The sequence below is a fragment of the Nanorana parkeri genome, unplaced genomic scaffold (genome assembly GCF_000935625.1).
Source record: "Nanorana parkeri isolate BGI_ZX_2015 unplaced genomic scaffold, ASM93562v1 scaffold103, whole genome shotgun sequence".
Classification (NCBI taxonomy): Eukaryota; Metazoa; Chordata; class Amphibia; order Anura; family Dicroglossidae; genus Nanorana; species Nanorana parkeri.
Window position 1 is genome coordinate 2,040,570 of NW_017306371.1, and position 22,408 is coordinate 2,062,977.

At 40.4% G+C, this 22,408-nt stretch overlaps 1 protein-coding gene across 1 annotated transcript in view; it reads left to right on the top strand.

Annotated features, from left to right (window-relative positions):
• Positions 1–22,408, top strand: part of HMCN1 (hemicentin 1) — a 225,361-nt gene that overhangs the window by 17,816 nt on the left and 185,137 nt on the right. Inside the window, exons 4-12 of the mRNA XM_018552966.1 lie at positions 8,283–8,405; positions 8,736–8,907; positions 11,321–11,427; positions 12,041–12,161; positions 16,451–16,714; positions 16,939–17,083; positions 17,890–18,011; positions 19,134–19,409; positions 21,870–22,011. Coding sequence (XP_018408468.1) covers positions 8,283–8,405; positions 8,736–8,907; positions 11,321–11,427; positions 12,041–12,161; positions 16,451–16,714; positions 16,939–17,083; positions 17,890–18,011; positions 19,134–19,409; positions 21,870–22,011 — 1,472 coding nt within the window. The remainder of the gene's footprint in view (positions 1–8,282; positions 8,406–8,735; positions 8,908–11,320; positions 11,428–12,040; positions 12,162–16,450; positions 16,715–16,938; positions 17,084–17,889; positions 18,012–19,133; positions 19,410–21,869; positions 22,012–22,408) is intronic.

The window sequence follows — 22,408 nt, forward strand, 5'->3', positions numbered from 1 at the left end:
AACGAACGAAACGAATAAGAAACGAATAAGAAACGAATAAGAACAGAAAACGAAACGAACGTTCGTACTAACGCTACCGAATTTCGTCCGAATCCGAATTCCGAATCCGAATTGACTTTCACACCCGAATCCCGAAAAACGAAATAACACAAATCCGAATTTAAAACGAAACAAATTTTTTGGCAGTGCACATGTCTACCTGCCAGCAGCTGCAGAATTGGATCCTTGCTCTCTGCACAGAAGCAGAAAAGCAGTGATCTTTCTGCAGAGGTCTAACATGCCCCCTGCTGGGTCAGACCCATAGCTCTGTAATCAGCAAAGCCTCGTCTCCATGCTGAAAAGACTTCTGCCTTAGCAGGAGAAGCTGACTTTTTTATCATTATACTTTATAGAGAATATTGAAATCTGTAATTAATAACCCCTTCTCAACCGATGATGGGATTATACCGTCACAATCATTCAGTTAATTAACGACCGGTGATGGGGTAATCCCATCATGCGGTACAATGACTGCTGGTTTGTGGAGGGCCCAGCACTCAATGAGTTACTGCTGTTGATTGATCCCTTGGGGTACGAGACAGAGTCTCAACAGCAGATTAGGTGGTCACAGCACTTTGATCACAGTGATAGCTGAACGTTGTGATCACAGAGCCGTGACAGCCACAGAGCCGCCAGCAGCTCACTGTGTTGTACAACTGCTAGCCAGCTGTGTGTTACAAACTAATACAAAGTATCTCTGAGGAGAATACTGTATTCTCATCAGATAACCTAAGTACAAAGATTCTGTAAATAAAAAAATTACCCCTGAGTGCTCCCTAGTTTAAACAAAAAAAAATTAAGTTTTAAAAAGTTTTAAAAATTTAAAAAGAAGAAAAAAGTTTTTAAAAAGTCAAAAAAGTTTTACAAAAATACATTTAATAAACAAATTATAAAAAATATAGTTCTGAGGAGGCTATTGAAGATAGGAGACAAACATACCACATTCTGAAATTGCTCCACACTAAAATTATAGTTGACTCCTTGTATTTTGTGACCTTTAACTCACAAAATAAACTGAAATCCCAGACTTACTGTAGGATACACCCTATAAATCAGGACAAATACAATAATTTATTATGAATTACTTTCTGTTAGCTGCACTAATTATGTACACATTATTATTGCCAAAACTGTGTTTTTTTCCCATTTTTTAAAATTTTTTATTTAAAAAATATAAGAATTGATACATATGCTTATGTCACATCATATTAAAGCCCATTTTGTCCTTTTAAAAAAATGGTATATAATATGTGTAGGTGCAATGAATGAGAAAGATGGACATTATGGTTAAACAAACACATAGAAAAAAATGAAAAACATTTCTTGGGTCCCCAGGAACAAAAAACTAAAGCTGTTTCCCTAACATCAAACATGTCATAATTAACTGATTAGGCAACAGTAAATAGTTTAATATAAAATGAATTTATTGTGTGTTCATTTTGAATAATCATGTTTAGTTTCCAGGCTATGAGTAACTTTAAAAGATTCAAGAATATTTTATCCAGCTTAATTGTACAGTGTTGAGAATTTAAAACTGAACTCCGGAATAAGGAAATATTGTCCAAATACAAGAGGCATGTATATTCTTACTTCAACCTTGGTGTGCTTTGTGTATTTCTTCCAGACCTGTGCAGTAATCCAGTGTGAAACTTGTGCTGGAGCTTCCTGTAAGAAAGACCAGTCATTGTTGCTCTGTCTCCTGTGCAGGGTGACTGGTCTTGTATCCGGCCCCCCCCCCCTATAGTTTTCTGCAGGCAGCCTGTAGGTGGCACCTGTTGGGTCCTCCCCAAACTCTCCTCTCTGCACAGGCTATCTCAAGCACAATGATGCTGTCACTGCTTCTTTTACAAGGTAATATCTGGGCATGCAAAGTGCAAAGTACACCCAGTGGATTTATATCCTTCAAGGATATTGAGGAATACATTTAAATACAAGTTGTTTTCATGAGAGCTCAGCTTTAAATAAAAATCCTGAAAACAGTTGATTGTTGCAAATTATTTGGTAATCTTAAGGTGGCCATACACTTTACAACCATCGCAAGACTTTATTCTTGTGATGGTTGTAAAGTAATTTAAAAAACGTACGATCTGCCCATCTTGGACAGGCAGATCGTACGTGCGATCATCCCAAGCCCGCCCCGCTGAGGGGCGGGCTTCCGATGACCGCAATGCTGAACGTGCAGTGTGCGCGTGCGCACACCGGCCCGTTCGGCATTTGTCTCCCGAGCATGCCACAAACCAGCCGAAAATCGTAAGACCGTACAGTAAAAACGTTCGCACGCCTTCCATACACTGCACGATTCTCGTACGATCGCTGGTTTCCCGCGATTCTCGTACGAGAATCGTGCAGTGTATGGGCACCTTAAAGTACGATCTGCCTGTCAAAGATGGGCAGATTGTAGGTTTTTTTAAGTACTTTACAACCATCGCAAGACTATTAGGTCTTGCGATGGTTGTAAAGTGTATGGCCACCTTTAGACTGAACTGAGAAGGTAAAAGTGATCTCAGCTGTGTTTCTCTCTGCTCTATATCACACTATTACCTGGCCTTAGAGCTGGCATATATGTTTAAATGACAGTCTTAATTTACTTACACTATCATTGTTCACTGTTTCCAAAAATGCTTATGCCTCCTTTCCCAGAGATACTGAAACTGTATACTCTCATGTAGCAAAACATAATATTTTGCAGATCACAATTCATTTGACAAAAATGTACGTGGCAAGCAAGCAAGTAAAGCTTAGATCAACAATCTCCCTGGCAACAGAAACATTTCTCTTGAAGCATTTCTCTAATAGCTAGAAGAGAAGTGTAACGCATATTATTCGGGGTTTTTTTTAATGTCTATTATTAGTGTAGAGATTGCCTTTGAAATCTTTCAAAGTGATCTTCACAACTACTGAACATAAACCTAGTGGTGGATTAAAATAATGTCAAAATGGTGGGCTTCCCAGGGCCCAGACTCCAAAAGGGGGGTCCATGGGATGGCAAAAAAATTCTGCCATGGCACTGCCCCTCGTTTTTTATTATTATTATTATAATACAGGATTTATATAGCGCCAACAGTTTGCGCAGCGCTTTACAATATAAGGAAGACATTACTATCACAATACAATTAAAGATAAGATGGTAAGGAGGGCCCTGCCCCTGAGGGCTTACAATCTAAAAGGGAGGGGCAAGTGATACATGAGGAGTTCAGTGGTTAGGTTGAAGTGGAATAGGCTTCCCTGAAGAGATGAGTCTTAAGGGATCGCCTAAAGGCAGTCAGTGTGGGAGATAGACGGACAGGTTGGGGTAGAGAGTTCCACAGGAGAGTTCCACAGAGGAGAGACTCTAGTGAAGTCCTGGAGGTGAGCATGGGAGGAGTTGACGAGGGAGCTGGAAAGCAGGAGGTCTTTTGAAGAGCGGAGGGGACGGTTAGGGTGATACTTTGAGACAAGGTTTGATATATAGCATGGGGAAAGAGTTGTGGATGGCTTTGTAAGTGGTTGTTAATATTTTGAATTTTATCCTTTATTTTATTTAGAGAACCCCTAATATTTATTGAGAGAAAAACTAGGGTGAATGGCCACCATGCTGAGCAAATGACCTGCTGTTTTTTAGCAGCACAGAGGAAGTCGCTCCGCATAGCGGAGGACCAATGTAAACAGGGATGCCGATAATGGGTTTTAGCCAGGCCTCCTGTACCGGGCCCAGGTCCCTATAAGTACAGCAGGGGGGCCCACACAGCTTCCCCCCAACAAGAACTCCCTGCAATGCCTGTGCAGCTTGTCAACTACAAGTGATCTGGGCAGCTGTACAGACACCCAGATCTCATGTACTAGCTTGCAATGGTGCCCCCACTTCGCTCCTCTCACTGTGGTTTTCAGGGTCTCTTGCTTCTCTCGGGGGCTTGGGACCATGACAAATGTTGTGGGGATTAAGAGTGGAAGCAGACCGAGGGACGTCCTTTCCCCAATCTGCTCTGTGATCAATGAAGCAGGAAGCACTGTGCACATGTATGTAAACGGGGGAAACCATGGGCTGCCATTCCGGCTGCATGGGGCCCCATTATTCCTTGGTCCTGCTAAGCTGTTAGACTGGTCCCCACAGCCTCTTCTCCCCCGGGCTTCAGCGGACTGCTGATATCATCAAGTCTAATGCAGATCCATTGACTTTCATTAGATGTGAGAACACAGTGGAACCTTCCATAGCTTGAGGCGAGGGGGAGAGAGGTGAACACTGACTGCAGAGGGACAGAGAACCAGGTAAGTATATCTGCTTTATTTGAGCCCCCTAGACAAAATGAGAACTTAACCATTGAAGTGCAGGGGAAGCCCATTGCAAGGGTAAGTTTTTTTAAATTCCAGGAGTTTTTCTTTAAATACCTTCTGGGGCCCAATGTACAATGAATTCACTGCTTCATTTACCCATGCAGATGTTTACACACCATGTGGATTCAATGGTATTTTGGAAGATGTGTTTTTCTTAGGTAAATAATATTACTTTATTTCTTATTTAGTCTAAATTGCTTGATACATTGCACATTTAGTGTGTGTTTTTTTTTTTTTTTTTTAGGAAAAAATAAAATGGGACATGGGAAGAGTTAGGATCTTTCTCTAAGGCCTTGTTCACACCAAATTTAAAATGGGCTTTCAGTGCATTCCAGGCTTTTGTGATGTGTTTTTGATGCGTTTGCATGCGTTCCAGAGCAGGTAAAATAGGGCCTGCTGCAGTTTTTTTTACCTGCTCTGGAACTGAATGCTGCAATGTGAACTGGATCTAAAAATACCATTGGAATACATTGGACACAGTTTTGATCCGGTCTGTAACTGCTCTGCACCTGCTCCGCGCTTGGTGTGAACAAGGCCTTAGTCGCTTGCAAAAGCTGACAGACAGACCTGATCGGAAAGCCTGTGTGAAAGGGCTCTTATAGAGATTTAATAAGGCAAAATAGGGAAGGGTACTGTGTGACATAATTTCACTGCTGCTGTCCAGCACACTTCATTGACTGCCTGTGAAATTCATTTTAGGACTTCAATAAACTATAAAGTTAAGGTGGTCTGCGGCTTAGTAACCTTAGCTGATTTTGTTAGAGCAGGTCAGAAAACAAACAGAATACAATAAAGTGGACCTTTACTCCCTTTCACTAAAAATCACACATATCGGCAGGCAGCTCTGCTTGTTGATATGGAATCATCTTACATTCATTAAGGGGGTATTCTCTAAAGAGCCGAAGGATCCAGCCCTAGCTTCGGCTGATCCTTCGGCTCGCTTCAGCCACCTCTGCCCTTCGGTTCAGTCGAATGGAAGGGCTCCTGTATGGGCTATTCACAATAGCCGTACAGCAGTCGAAGGCAGCTGAACCGAGGGCATATACTTCTGCTCAACTGAGCCAAAGCGACAGCCGATGCGTAGAGAAAGGTCGGCTGAAGGGCCAACCAATCTCCACGCAAATGACAGCTGGGCAGAGCCAGCCGTGATCTCACAGCTCGCTCTGCCCAGTTGTAATGACAGATCAGCGTCCCCAAATGACTTGGGGATGCTGATCTGTCATTAAACAATAACAACTGGGTGGAGCCGGCCTTGACGTGACAACTGGCTCCGCCTAGTTGTTATTTATTGGCCTGGACCTGCTAGAAGACTCTGGCAGGTGACGGCGAATAGGACAGTTGGGCGGAGCAAAGGGTCACTGCTTGCTCCACCCATTTGTTTTTCTTTTGCCGCATCTGTCAGATGTTTCGTTATGCGGTGGGAGTTTGTTGCATGCGGTCGGGTCGGCGTGCAGTGTTTTTTTTAAATTTTTTTTTCTTTTCTTTAAACTATTTTTTTTCAATGTTCCTATTTTTTTAAAAAAATTTTAACATAATTTTTTTTTTAAATTTTACTTATTTTCTATTCTGCTCGCTACCTCGGAGGTACCGAGCAGAATAGCCGAGTCGAATGCCTATGAGAATAGGGGCGAATGGCAGCGAGTGAGCTGCCGGAGCTTCGGCTCAGCCGATCCAGATGTTGTATTGGATGAGTTGAAGTCCTCCTGCACTTTGGCTCAGCCGAACATGTGGAGATGTACAGCAGATTTTAGCCGATGTATGGATGAAATCAGCCGTACAAGGCTGAAGCGAGTAGCCGAACAGCGTTCAACTATCTTCACTTTGGCTCGGTTATTCACTCGGCTGCCTTCGGCAGCTAAGTGAATAACCCTGTAAGTAGACAAACTTTTTTTGCTTTTACTTATAATTCTTGTGTTTCCATTTCCTAGTACTCTTAGGCATTAGTAATCCTGGCCTAAGAGATGCAACCTAGGAAGGTTACATCACGGTGCACAGTGCATTGCTGGGGAATCTCACCTGTAAACTGTAAAATCTCACAAGATCTCAGGGAAAGGCATCCAGTTAGTTCAGTTTTTCCTCCTATGCTTTGCAAGGATACCCTGCTGATCGAAATGGATGCTGCCCGTGTGAAAGTGACCATAGCACTAGGATGCTTCACATTGGCTGCAAGTAGTAGACAATAATGTTACTGCAGACATTTGAATGCTAGAGAATCAGGAATCTACTTCAGCGTGGCTTAAAATAATTGAAACAGTTGAACATATTATAAGTCCTGCACCCAGAAGGGAATGCAGTAAGAAACCACTTCACAGGAGCATTTGAATTAAGTTATTTAGAACGATATATTGGCTAATCTTTAGCTCTAAAAAAAAAATTCTTGGAAATTTAGTTTTTATCTAAATTTTAAATAACAAATGCAAACATTTAAACAGGGTATGCAGTAGGAAGTATAAATTAAGAAAACATTTATAATAATACGTGTTGTGTGAAAAAAATAGGGAAGGGAATGGGGTAACAGGGTGGTGGTAATCTCATGTGGGAATACCAATTAAAAAAACTGAAAAATACAAATGTAAAAAAGTTTCAACAAAATTGTTTTGTTAACTTAAATACATACAAGAAAAAGTTAGAGGGTAAATAAAATACTATACTTTAAGGAAAGGAGGATTAAGGCCCCTTTCAGACAAGAGTCTACAGTTCCAATTCACAGGACATCCATGCACAGATCCCCTGCTGATTGGAATGGATGTCATTGTAAAATCTGTGTCCATCCAGTTTTTTCCTCCATCTTGCAATGGAGAAAAAAAACTTAAATTACCAGTCCCATGAAAGTTTATAGGGAGTCGGATATAAACGCGTCCGTTCATCATCAGATTACCTCTGATCCGCAACAGTCAAGTCCGTTGAACTCTGATCTGGACCGGAGCCAGGAGTAAGGGGGCTATTCACAAAGCTGCTGAATGGCAGCCGGGGGAATAACCGAGCCAAAGTGAAGTGAGCTGAACCCAGACATTTTGGACAATTTCATTTTCCCAACTTTGTGGAAACAGTTTGGGGATGGGCCCTTCCTGTTCCAACACCAGTGCACAAAGCAAGGTCCATAAAGACATGAATGAACTGAAGCTCTGCTGACTTCAATCACCCAATCATGTACAAGAAAAAGGCTTTTTTTAATTTTCCTTTTACATGGTTCTTTGCAAAGTGAAATTTAACCACATTCACTACTAAGCTAAGGGAAACTTCACTTGCAAAGTACAAATCCCCTTGCAAAGTGAACAGCCTATTTGCCTTTAGTAAATCAATCCTTGTTTCTTGTCTGGTTGGTTCTAAGTGTACTGACTCACAGTGGGCAAATTGTCTCTTTCAGCTTCTCCCCCATAGCCTTGGTATGTCTAATGTACAGTAGCTATGTATGATATTAGTTTGATTTAATAGCTGGCCAGTCCACTGGGGTAGGAAGGGGGTGGCACAAGACATTTGTCTTAGGCAGGCAGGAATATGAATCCTGTTTTGATTATATGAATTTCAGTATAAGAAGGATGGCAAAAAATGCATTTAAAATGAACTCATCATGAAAACAAAGATAGTTTATGTTGTAGAAAATTTTGGAACAAAACAGAAAAAATGATGCTTTTAAATGTTATGTTTCCACATACAATTGTCATTGGGAGACAATTGACAGTATTAGCACTGACTCTCTAGCAGAGCTTAACATTTGAAACTGTAAATGATTATTTGTGACTTTGCATTGCAGATCATTTTTCAAGATGGTTGTACTGCCAATTACTTTAGTATTACTCTCTATATAATTAATTAATTAATTAGGACTTTTTCAGGGTTGACTGAAACAAGCTAATGTATCTCATTAAATAACTGCTGGCTGTCCAAGAGGTGTTCTGCTGATGATATATGCTCTTGATTATTTTTTGTAGGTGGTATTTGTACTTACAGGAGACTGTGATGACAGAGGTCATGTTGGGTATAAGGTATATGAAGAAATTGCTTCCACCAGCTCTGGTCAAGTATTTCACCTGGACAAGAAGCAAGTTAAAGAGGTAATATAATGCATTAGTGATAAAATAGTCCAACTTATATATCTACTATTAGTGAGTAGTGAAAATTGCATTGGACAATTGATATCCTTTAGACTAGAGAATGCAATGACAGGAGCAAAATGACAGCTTTCGTTTTTTATTGATTTTGTATTTTCAAATATATTTCATACATATTTCATATATATTCATATACAAGGTCGATCCACAGCCAACTTCAATCGATCACAGAAAGGGTAGTTTTTTTTCTACATTCTCAGAGTTCAGCTTGAAAGTTCATAAAAGCTATCTATATTGGTTTTCATACGCACAATTTCTCCTTACTTTACTCAGGTATTAAAATGGGTAGAAGAGGCTGTTCAAGCGTCCAAAGTTCATCTCACTTCCACAGACCACTTGAGTGGGGCATCATTCACCTGGGAAATCCCATTTGATCCAAGCCTTAAAGAAGTCACTGTGTCACTGAGTGGACCAGCACCAGACATTGAACTGTACAATCCACTAGGTGAGAGAGTCAATAATGACTAGAAAATGTATGAATTTATGAATGGCTTAATTTAGGCTGAATGGTTTTTGGTCTCTGAATGATTCTTAACCAACTGTTATGCATTACTGCTCTTCAGACAATATTTTAGCCGGACATGTATTATTTGGTCAAGTGTGCCATCTCACTAGAGCTAATGCTGATGTAAATTGATTATGATGTAGGGACTCCAAAGACATGCTGGTAGGTTAATTGGCTCCCCTCTAAGTTGACCCTCTATGTATGCATGTGAGATAGGGACCTTTGATTGTAAGCTCCTTGAGGGTAGGGACTGATGTGAATGTTCAACTATGTAAAGCGCTGCACAAATTGTCAGCGCGATATATAAATACCTGTAATAAATAAAATAAATAAATGTAGGGGCTAGAACTGAGTGGGAGCTGATTAGGGACCATGAGAAAAGAAAGATGAAGCAGAACAGTGGCATTACCTGGACTGTAGTGGGAAATAGAAGAGGCACATTGGCAACTGATTGTGGGCTAGGGAGGGGTAGAGGAAGTAGAGTGGAAGTTCCTGGCGGGGGTTAGAAGGGAAGAGAACTACAGCTGACCTTGGAACAATGTGAGAGGCAGAGAATACAAAGTAAGAGTTGACTGAGAAGCAAAGAGAGAGGATGCACAGAGTAAACAGATCAATTACTTTGAAAACTATTGAAAATACCAAAATAGTAGTAGATGTCCATAGATAAGGAAGAAAACCAAGACTAAATGCATTCTTATACATCAGATAAGCCAAAAAGTATATCCTTTGCTACAAAATGTGAAAATATTATAAAGTGTTTGGTTGTTAAATGAGAACCAGTGATGCATGATAACATTTATGTAAATTTGCTGTTTTGGACTGAAAGGAGCTTAGTGGTTGCAATAAAATATAGTTGGTGAATAACTATTCAGCAAACAATAGGCAAGAAATGGCCAGCATGAAACATGCCACATTTTTACATCAGAGCCATGGAATGCTCAGCTCAGCTACCTTATGCTCAGTTCATAATCAGCAGTACCAAAACAATTACAGAACAATAGATTTTTTTGTAATTATTACCTAGACTGGATGCTTTCTGTGCTGTGGGGGTGATTTACTAACCTAAACACACACACACACCAGGTGTGTGTGATTTTCACACAGCAAAACGTATTTATCAACCAAAAAGTCTCTAAAAGCATATTTCCACTAATGCCATATATGGAAAAATCATGCACATGATGCATATATAATGCTGCTTCACAGTTTAGACAAAAATGGTTAGCTCATGCATTTACATTCCTGCATTCATCAACGCAAGCAACATAACATAGAGCTAATTTACACCACATTACCTTGCAATTCATTGCAGGGCTTTGCACAACACACCTGCTGGGTGTGTACACACTACAAAGGTGTTTCGATTCCTCCCATAGATCATGCTGGGAGGGAACACACTACAGAGGTGTATACACGTTCGTGGTGTGTTTAAAAGGTTAGTAAATCAACCTCTGTGTATTTAGGCTAGAGGTACAGCAATGATAACGGACTAATATAGTTCCAAGGCAAGATGGAAATGAATGATGTGAAGGAACAGTTGTCCTAACCTAACTGCAGGTGTAATTAACCCCATCCATTCTACCATTAGAAAACTACAACCCCAAATCAGATATCAATAACTTTTAAAATGATATTGAACCCTAAAATGTTGACATCAATTATAGCAGCTTACTTAGCACTTACCTTACCTGCTGCGTCTTATTCTGTAAAAGCTTGGCTTTCATCTTCATTGAGCCGGTCCAAAGTTCCCTGCCGCAGGTTTCTCATTCTGGATTAGCTCCATTGCCTTGCAAGGTCCTATGAAGCCAACCTTGCTCCTGGTAAAGACCACAAGCCAGCTCCTGCATGGACATACATGGGCAGCAACAGAAGACTAAGACCTGTAAGGCATGCTAAATAGTGCTGAAGATGTACTAAAATGGCATGCAATTATATTGATTTAGAAGCCACTTTAGGCCCCAAGGCTCCTGAGGCCCCAAGCACTCTTTAGTCTTAATCACTATTGCCAACTTTGTGAATGAGGGGGATATTGCCTGTCTGCCACTTTCCTTGACCCCCTGAATATAACTTGACTGTGACTTTGCCTAATGAATTGGTAATAGTCGGAACCTGCTACACAGTTCCAACTGTCTTTGAGGGAGACAAGGGTGAAGACTGGGTAATCCTTAGACTTTACACCCTAGACAGAACCACTAGTGACATTCATGAGAGAAAAAGTCCTAAAATGAATTAAAGCATAACATTCTTTCTAATCTTAGCCCTATGTGAGCTACAATGTAATGCCTGACAACTATTTTTAAGCAATGTTTAGTGATATTTTGTCTAAGATGTTTTGTTTTACATGTATTCTTAGGGAGACAGATGAATCCAGAAACAGGCCTTAATGAACTACTGAACATACACAATTCTGCTAAAGTGTTAAATATTAAAGAACCAACACCAGGGATGTGGAAAATTAAGGTGAGACAGAATGTGTTATAATAAAGAAGTAATGCATTCCTAAATAAAACATCACAGTAATTAAATCTAAACTAAAGGTAAATAAAATAAGCAACCTATCAATCATGGCCATTCTGTATGAGACATTTGTAGAAAACCAAAAACATTTTAACTTCTGGAACCTGTAGAAAAAGAATGTAACAAATTTTATGTACAAAGTTGATGACTTATGAAAATATCACATTGAAGAGTTTGAATAGAACCCTATGATTATTAACATAAGGTTAATTCTGGCATTCATTTTTTTGCCTATTTTCTACATATGTGTGTTAGTGAATCAATAATTTGACATATCTTAATGTTAAATTTGTATCCTGATGTTTGCAAGTCGTGAAACAACAAGGTTCCTGGTTTTTAGCAAGTAGCAGTAAATAAGTGTAATGCTGACCACTATATAGCAACCACATTGCAGTTTAAATGGCTCTATTGCCAAGAAAGGCCAGCGTTTCAGGTGCACTTTACTAATGACAATATACAAAAGTGCTTATGTATAAATAAGCCTCAAATAGGGCTTCTATTCTATTCTATTCTAATATTTGTTTCATAAATACACATACATTTTATTTTCTTCCAGACATCAAGCAGTGGACGGCATTCAGTGAGAATCACAGGTGTCAGTACGATTGATTTTCAGGCAGGATTCTCCAATAAACCGACATTGGATTTCAGTGAAACATCCAGCAGACCCATAGAAGGTTGTTTTTTTTGTGTAACATATCATATCGTTTTCTATACTGTGCAAAAAGTTAATAAATGAACAAATGCTGGAGCACCTAGCAATGAAAACATTTCAGTAAACACAGGGGAGCTGATTTACTAAACTAGCAGATGCTTATTGAAGCTGCACACACATGGATCAGATTTTGGCCCATTCATCAGGAATTGGCTGAAATTTGATCCATGGGTGGCCCAATCTTCGCGTCAAAAGTCAGTCATTAGATCGACTTTTGTCTAAGGGAAATGCTGGAAAATTGTCACCCAAAAAGTATTTGCAGTCAATCAGCTGCAAGCACTGTGTAGGTGCCATTGTCAGAATACAATGTGCACAGCAGAAGATTTGTTCTTCCACGCTGTTAATGAGGCAGAACAAAAAAAATCTCTCTTTGTGTGTACCCAGCTTTATTTTGCAAAGGGAATATTAGTAAATAAATTAAACATTTTGGAAACCCAGTCTTAATGAAAATTTTTAACAAAACAGGATTTTTTGCTAGCTCATGATTGGCTGATTAAAGTAAACACCACTTCACCTTTTATGAAGTGAGAATTTGCTTTGCTAAATCAAGTCTCTAGGCCTTTAGTAGACAAAGCCCACTTTCTAATTCTGAATGCAAACGCTAATGGATGTGAGTGTTCTTGCTGTCTACATTTATTAGCAACCAATACCTTTCTTCTGTCCTTTTTTCAAATCTGCAATGTAATTAGGAAAGCAGTAAGCTACTTGGTTGCTTCTGGCATCACTGATAGTTCTTTGTTAAGCCATTGTATATGGCCCACAGAGATTATAGAAACTAGGTGTGGAGGAAAAGAGGTTGGTGGTTGAAGCCATATACTGTATAGTCTTTTCATTACCTGCAATACTAGAATGACACCACATTTCTAAAACCAAGAGTTCATGCAGTACAGACTGTAATGCCTGCAGGGCTCTGCATCTGATTGTGTTGCCATTCAATTACTAAAATAAGGAATGTGTTCAGCTGGTAGTCATTTTCCAAGATATTGTTGCTGTCCTAGGCCTCTAGTAGATGTTCTAAGTGAAGGAGTGTGGGGGGGAGGGGGGGGGTCCGGAGTGGGAAGTAATGCTGACAGTGGAAAATCCAACAATGATTGTAGGTCTCCTGGGGTGAATTCTCTTCCTGCAGCTCTCTGCCCACTGTTTTCAACCTGGTTGTCAGAGTACATAGTTCTTTTGCAGTGTTTTCTGTACTTGAGGTCAGTAGACAGACAGTAGACAGAAGATATGCTTTTTCAATCTAAAGAATTAAAAGTGGCTTCAGCCACACCTTTCACCAACAAGTAACATTATAACAATCTATTCACTGACATGTATAGTGGCACATTTTGTCCAACATAGTATCTTCCTTCTTTCAAAAGATACAGGGGTCTATTCACGTAGCTGCCGAAGGATCTGGTCGTAGCTTCGGCCGATCCATCGGCTAGCTTCAACCCCAGGACTTCACAATAGCCCGTACAGCTCCCGATCATGGCCGAGCTGAGCCGTGCTGAAAGCCGAAGCTGGCCGAGCGGCCGGCCATTGGCCCGGCCGACAGCCTGCTTCTGACAGCTGGGCAGAGCCAGCCGTGATCTTACGACTGGCTCCGGCCACTTTCAGAGAGATCAGCGAGTGAATAGCCGAACAGTGTTCGGCTCACTTTACTTCAGATCGGTCATTCACTCGGCTGCCCTCGGCAGCTTCGTGAATAGACCCCACAATATACTTAGGCCTGATTCACACCTAGTCAACTGTGACACATTGATGTAAATGGCAGAACCCTATGCAAACACGGATAAACGTAAAACCATGCTCGTGTCCAAGCATTCTTTTTGAATCTATGGGGACAAAACTAGCTGTAACTTCGCAAAAAGAAGCTCACATACTTTTTCCAGCTAAAGGCATTTTGCTTATTGCGACAAAACACAGGTGTGAACAGGGGCCATAAGAATTAATGGGATTTTTTGTGGAAGCTTTCTGTCGCTCTGAAAGAGCTGCGACAATATGCTCAGCGTGATGATGATCCAGGCTTTAAAAAGTGACACTAAACTCAGGAGTTAAGTCTTAGAAATGCATTCAAGTAACTTAACTATTAACAAAAATGTATCTTATTTGTCTATCACTCGGCTGTAGATCCTCAAATCATCTCTGAATTGGTGCTAACCCTGTTGTTCCTTCTGGAGACTGACTACTTTTGTTCCTCATGGTCCCTGTGTGTGTTGTAAAGAAGCCACCTCTCCAAGCTCATTCCCATGATGGACTACAATCTCACGTTTAGTTTACTAAGAGGTATTGAGATTGTAGTCCATCGAGCGAGTTGTAGCGATGGCCATTTTACAACACACACAGGGACCATGGGTAACAAAAGTTGCCACCATCCAAAAGGAAGAACAGTGTCAGCACCAATTCAGAGATGATTTGAGGATCTACAGCTGAGTGATTGTCACGTATCGGGACTCATGGGTATGAACTAGAGTCAGGTATGTGGACCCTTTCCACTACACAGGCAGGGACAATTAGAGAAAAGGGTCCAAGCAGTGTAGGCTGACGACTCCCAGAGCTGCAGTACAAGCAGGGAACAGAGCAGGGGAACTGAATGAGACAGTGGAGGGTAGCTTAAGCTGGAAGTTCAAATACAAGGCAGGGTGCTGCAATGCTGATTAGGTGGCATGGGATGCTGAGAAGGTGGCATGGGGTCCCCCAGGATGTGGAATCTAAGGGGCACCCGGTATTCGCCAGAGCTCCTGATGGTGGAGATGGGCTTGGCTGCGTGCTGACCCCAGGTCACAATCCCTAGGTCCACCCAACTCAACTAACAGGTACAGGGTACGAATCAAAGGTTAGGGGCAGGCTGAAGACTTCCAGGGACAAAGTGAAGCACAGGGTAGACTGTAGACAGGGATATCCGAGGACAAAGCGAAGCACAGGGCAGACTGTAGATAGGGATTTCCAAGGACAAAACCAAATCACAGGGCAGACTGTAGACAGGGATATCCAAGGACAAAACGAAGCACAGGTCAGGCTGTAGATAGGGATTTCCAAGGACAAAGTGAAGCACAGGGTAGACTGTAGATTGGGATTTCCAAAGACAAAAGCAAAGGTTCATTACACAGGCAAACTTCCAGGAATTCAGGGTCAGTCGCAAATTGGGGACTCGGCAACTAGCTTGGGAAAGCATTGCTCAGGCAGCGTGCCGTTTGCTGCCCTGAGTTTAAATAGAGACAGGAAGAGGGAGGATCCATAGGATTGGCCACAAGCGAACTGCACTGATTGGTCGAGAAGCTGTAGAAGAAACAGCAGGAGAGGTCGGCCGACGCCTGGAGCTGCCAGACTGGTGCAAGTGTGAGTCAGGTGCAGGGCACATGCCTGGAGGACTACAAGCACCAGCACAGCCCTGCATGTCTGCAGAACCAGGGGTAAGAGGTCTGTATATACTTGTAGAACTACAAGTAACAGCTCAGCTGCAAGTATGCAGCTGAACTGTGACAGTGATACACAAATAAGCTACATTTTTGTTAATAGTTAAGGTATGCATTTTTATGATTTAACTCCTGGGTTTAGTGTCACTTTAATGATTATCCTGGAGGTGCTCCATATAATGTTGGGTCATTCCATCTACTATGGGAAATGCATTCAATTGCTGTCTATTGTTAATTGCTGATGATCGATTGTAGTTAGATACACACTGCACTGATTCTGCCTCTAAAAGAGAACGCACATATGGGATACATAGACTTTATTCGGTAAGCAAACACAAATAAAGAGTGGCCTGACCTAGTAAAATTAAAGATGATGCAATTGTAAGCACATTTTATGGATTATTCTTTTTAATAAACCAATATTTCCATATTGCACATGGTTCAGTGCACTGTATATGTGTGTTTGCGTTATTTCAGAACCGGGCTATCTCTAAAGAAGCTGTAAGACCTGGGTTTCCCTTTTTACAAATGGCCAACTAATACTTTACTTCTGGCTCAGCATTGAATCAGAAAGACTGAATTGTTTGCTTGAACGCGATAAAGACGTGTTTTGTGTGCAACTATTCTTTCCTTTTTGTTTCTTTGTTCAAGGTATATCTTTGGGGATGACAAAGAATACTGAAGAGTGCTAAACTGTTATGTCGAGATGTTAAGACCTCAAAACATGCTTTCCCTTGGCAATATTTTATACAATTTACTAAATAACACCAGTGGCTAAATGTAGAGCATATATGTAATTTTAAAGCCTTGCTTCATGAACATGGTTTCTTATTAACAGAATGTTTAATACTTGCAGGCATTTACACATATGTGCTTCTAAACACGACTGGTTTACAGCACCCAGCTAGAATTGATCGTCTTGACTTGCTGACTACCTCAGGAAAACGTCTGGAGACAATTCCAGTAAAATATTACCTTGATAAGATACCCAATGAAATATGGAACGTAACTGAGTTTATTCCACCAAAGGAAGCATTTTTCCTAAGAATAACAGGATATGATAAAGATGATTACTTGTTTCAACGGGCATCCAGTGTTTCCTTTTCAAATATTATTCCAGGTAATTTTAGAATGTTTACACACTTACAAGGTATGCTGTACCATTGAGGAAGAAAAGTGCAGGTATGTCCCAAATGGTCCCAAAAGCATAACATGATATTCTTCATTTGTATAGCTTTATATTTACAATTGTTAGGTAGTCTTTGCAATGGTTCATTATACATTCACCCTACTAAAACCCGTTATTTTGGAAAAGATACCTGACTTTAGTATTTACACTTATAGGAGCTCCAAAAGTGTCAATGCCTGAAGTAACTCCTGGGTATTACTTGCAGTCTGGTCACATTCCATGCTCTGTGGAAAGTCTCATTCCTATAACTGTGCAGTTCAGTAAGAATGGGGTTCGACTTGGTCCAGAACAAAAATTCAGGTAAGTATAGAATGTTGATACATAAGAATTGCACTATAAATGTATGTAAGCCTGTCTGTTCCTTTTTAAGGTATATGTAAACCCAATCACTAAAATCTTATATACATTTTAACATGTTAATGTGATAACAAAAAGGTTTTTGAATAATTTTATGAATGCAAAAGTGGCTGGGCTGACACATTGCAAAGCTATTGTCAATGTCAAAGAGGAGGTTCAGAGCAATGACCAGTAGTCGAAGCTGGAGCGAGTGCAAGTAGATAGGAAATGGCTGAAAGAGGCTGGAGGAAATCAATTTAGTGTGATGTAGAAGGAGGAAAATAGTGAAAACAGTACTGTAAATAATAATAAAAATTATAATATACAGAGGGAAATTGATCAAAACTGGAGAAGACAGAATCTGGAGCAGTTGCCCATGGCAACCAATCAGCTTCTCTCTTTCACTTTCAAAGGTAGGGTTTAAATCTACTGAAAATGAAGATGTGTGGGAGAGCAGATGAAAGAGAGATTTTTATGTATTGGATAGTAAAGTACTAGAGGCTGGCAGAAGGAACCACAGGTCTCAAAGTAGAGGGCAGGACAATCAACACTCGAATGAAGAGTATTCACTGGACACCGTAAAGATTGTTGGCACGGGTGCCCACACAGGTAAGTATATAACTTTCCCTTACAGGGGAACCTTCTTTGCTAATTTTTAGTTTTGCTGCATTGTCACTAGGTATTCAAGCATGCTTCAAAATAGTTTTGTTAAATAGTAGTATGCATGTCATTATATATAAAACAAAATATTTCTTAATATTTATTTGTAGGGAATCCGTCAATACAAGTTGGTTAATAGCCAATGTCTCATCCCATGATGAGGGCTACTATGACTGTTTTGTTACAAGCAGTGCAGGAAGTGGACGGGCCCGGACATTTTTAGATGTAAATGGTAAGTTATAAGATTATAGGACAACATAATCAATATTATATATTATAACAGTTTTAATACTGAAATAGATTCAAGCTTCTAGCTACAGTAGGCTTGTTAATACATTTCATTAAGTACATCAATGTATGATATTTGCATGTTATTACAAGTTTAATCAATAAAGTTCATTTAATTTATGTACATGAATCCTAGTAAAATACCAACAAATTCAGATGAATCTAGACAGGGCTCTATTAGACTATGTGGCTCTGTGTATATAAATACAGTATGTTCCAAAGTCTGATGACCCATTTTCTGACAAGCTTCCAAGCTGACATTTTGACAGATCTCTTTCTTGCCCCCTAAAATCTCTAGCATTCAGATGACTTTAACCTGACAGCCCTATACAATTAAGATTTATGCTTTGCTCCACGTTTGGTAGAATGGACTGTCAGACTCCAGTAAATGTAACAGCACCCTACCTATGATCTGCTTTCAAGCGCACAAGTGTTATATGAAAGGACACAAACCCCCCGGCATATCTTTAGAAGTGCATGCCCCTCATTGCTGGCCACTACTGGGTGCTGCAGTCGTTAGCTGTGCTATCTGCTGATCAGCTGCTTGATTTGTAATCAGTAGCCTGCACCACTTGTTGAGCATGCAAATTTAAAGGGGTGCCAGGGATTGATAGCAGAGAAATTTGGTAGCCGTGAGAGGTGGGGCAATGACAGTACAGATCAAGAAGAGAAGGGAATTGATGATGATTGAAGTTGTTCAGACAGGAAATGAAGGTGGGCTCTGAATAGCTGCTACAGCTGTTACGATTTTTAAGACTTTTTAAGATCTACATTTGGAGGGAATTGACAGTAATTAGTTTAAACGCAGCAGAGTATTTGCTGCAAGTGTGGGATTGACAGTAACAGCACTTTCTGTTGCAGGCTTGCAGTGCTAAGCCATTGCCTCACAATGTAAGAAACTTTGCAAAAGGTGCACAAAAAATATTTGCCTAAGGAAAGGGTGTACACTGAGACATGATATCAAACATACTGAATAATAGACTTTGGGTTTACATACAATTAAATACCAATGTAAAATGCTAACATTTTTATATATATTGTGCCTTGTTGTATTACTATTTTGTAGAACCACCACCTGTAATTAAAGCTTCAAATAATGTCACCATCAATATTGGAAAACAAGCAATATTGACTTGCGATGTTTTAAGCACTGTCCGCTACAATTTAACATGGCTGAGGAACAACCTTGATTTAGGGCAAGCAAGTGTTTTTGGGATCCAGATTCTGACCAATAACTCTCTGAAGCTAACAAGTGTGGATGTTACTGATGCAGGGGAGTATGTCTGTTTTGCATCGAATGAAGGTGGAACGGCCGCAGCTTCTGTGATTCTTACTGTACAAGGTAATGTTAGTTGCTTAGTTTTAGCTCATTGCCAAAGGAGGCATTACTAAGACATACTTTTAACTCTCATAAGTACAATAATATCATACCGTTTAATAGATACAACATTATTATTACATTACTATTGCTACTATACTGTGTGTATACAGTATAACCAAGTATGGTCACTCATATCCAGATCTGATTATCATTTATCCCCAACAAAATTATATTTTAGAATGTTTACGGTAAAACCATAATTTTGTCAACCAAATGTTGAACTCATATTTATTGGAGAAGAATTGTCACAACCTTCCATCTATCCATTTGTAGTTTGGATTGTCATCATTTCACTATATTTTTTTTCTGGGGGATAACTAGTGACTTTCCACGCAGCAAAGCTTGGTGGCACAAGATAATATAATCCATCATGTAGAAGATGGCATCAGAGGGAACAAAGATGGCAAATGTTTACTGAGCTTCATATGAAAAATATTTACTGGGTGGTAGAAAGCACTTTTGAAGCCAGAGAAGCTTCTGAGTAGCATCTGTATTTGAATAGACGTGTGCACCGGCAAATTTTTTTATTTCAGTTTGTTTCAATTCCGATTTTTCGTTATTTCATATTTCAGGATTCGTGTCCGAAAGTCAATTCGTTTCAGTATTTGGATTCGTCCAAATCCCAATTTTTTTAAAATTTCAGATGCATTAAACAATATTTATGAATGAAAATTCGCTTCAGAAAAGTGACATAATATTTTTACTTTTTAACTTTTGACAGTCCACAGAAACAAAAAAAAAGTGTGGGGTCCCCCCCCATTCATGCCAGACCCAAAGCGCGGGGTCCCCCCTAAAATCACCTACCAGACCCTTGATCCAAGCAGCAGCCTGAATTTCAAGGGGGCACCCAGATACCGTTCCCCCCCATGAAAGGGTAGTTGTTACCCCTACTCATTCACTGAATAAACAGTACAATAGTAAATAAACACACCACACAGATTTGTAAAGTCCTTTATTTGGAAAAAAAAAGCACAAAACAGGTTTTTGACAAGTCCTTCATTAAAAAAAAAAAAAATATAGTGTCCATGGATGTAATCCAAACATCAATCACAGCGTGTAGCGATGTAGATCCACATAATTCACAATGGACTATGGCCACCGACAACAAATAAATACCCGACGGTCCTGAATGTCAACAGGGGGGTGGAATGAGTTGTGATGACACAGGATTTGTTCTGCCCCTGATCTGGGACATTTGGGAGCAGACCTGTCATTATGACACCTCTATACCTTCCTTTCCACGGGCCAGTGTCTTCAATTAATGGTGCTTCACTGCTCCACACCCTCAGCAAGTATTCAACACTGCTGGGTGTGTGAATACCTGCTGCATGTGTATGTGTTCTTGTCAGATTGTATGTCACTACAGGACATACGTGCCTGCGAGAGGAACCACTGCATCTGCTGGGGGGATTTTCACCATTTTAGGCATCATAGAAGACAAGCTAGTAGATAAGATAGATCTGCGCAGTGTTTATGGTGTCAGGATAGAGAAAGTCTGTGTCTGCTAGCTCTGTGTTCTACTTGATTTGTTTGTGGCCTCACCCCCTTCCCAATCATTTTCAGGTTAACTTTTTTTCAAATACATTCTTTAAAGGAGAACTATGAGGTGAGTGCTTTTCACTCACCTCATAGTTCTAGCCGACCTGTAACAATGAGGCTGTCACAGGTCGGCTCAGTAGATCGGGAGGTGAGCGAACACATACCGGGTTCGCTCACCTCTCGATCCTGTCACGGCTCTCTGCCGTGACAGGGGGAGGGGCTGGATTCCCCTCTGCCCGCTCCGATCTGCCAGCGCTGACTGGTGGAATGGACGGGGGAGGGGGCGGGTACAGCTGGCTCTGCCTCTAGATAGGCAGAGCCAGCTGTCACTCACGCAGCTGGGCGGATCCCATCGTCTAAGTTGGGATCCGCTGCTGCTGCGGCGTCTCAGTATACCGCGAGCTGTAGCTCGCGGTATACTGAGCTTTGGGTAACGGGAGGACGCTAGTTTGTGTCCTCCCGTTACCCTAAAGAGAACTATGGGGAAAAACACTGACCCCATAGTTCTCCTTTAATGTTTAAAGAGAACTTGTAAGTATAGAAATATGGGGGCTGTCATCTTGATGCAAGTTTCCCTGCCGTGCCTAGTAAGACACCTAACTGGCACATTCATAAACTCTGGATGCGTGTTTCGGGTCAGTGTCTCACTAGGTAAAGAAGTCTGGCATGAATAACAGACCTGAAGCTTGCACCTTTAAAAAAAAAACAGATTAGCAGCAGCAGCTCCCATATTTCTTTATTCATAGTTTCAATGGATCATCTTAAAAATTACTCTGGTAAATTAATCCCCTTACTGTGAAATGCTTTTGCAGCTGATTTTTTATTAAACTATTATAATTAGTTTTTTTGTGTGTGGTTGTTTTCTGTTTTTATTCTTTGTAGACCCACCAAGAGTTTTAGTAGAGCCCGAAAATCTAACATTTACTAAAGGACTCAGAATTAAGCTGAAGTGCTCTGCAACAGGATTCCCTGTGCCTCGGATAGTGTGGACCCACAACGACATGTTTCTCACATACTCTAGCAGGTGAGATATAAACCTTATATCTGTGTTCTCTTTTATAGCAACTAAATAAGAAAAAGTTTATTTTTACAGAGTGTGGGGGAAAGTCATTATAGTGCTTTAGTGGGTTCCACTGCGGAAAGAGGACTGTCAGTACAGGCCAAATAAAAGCTGGACAACCTGGTCAATGAATGTTCTTCTGCATCCAGCACATACAACTGAATTTTGTTTTAGAACCCAAATTTCTCCATTGGTCAGGCAATCAAAAAAGACAGAAACAGCTACTGTATGTCTGCTTTTCAATGAGTGCATTAAAGTTTTTTTTTTTTAATAATGCATTACCCTTTATTGTCACCTGATAGTTCTGCACATAACACACTTCCTGTCACAGTCTGGGCTTCAAACATTTTTATCTTTGTTC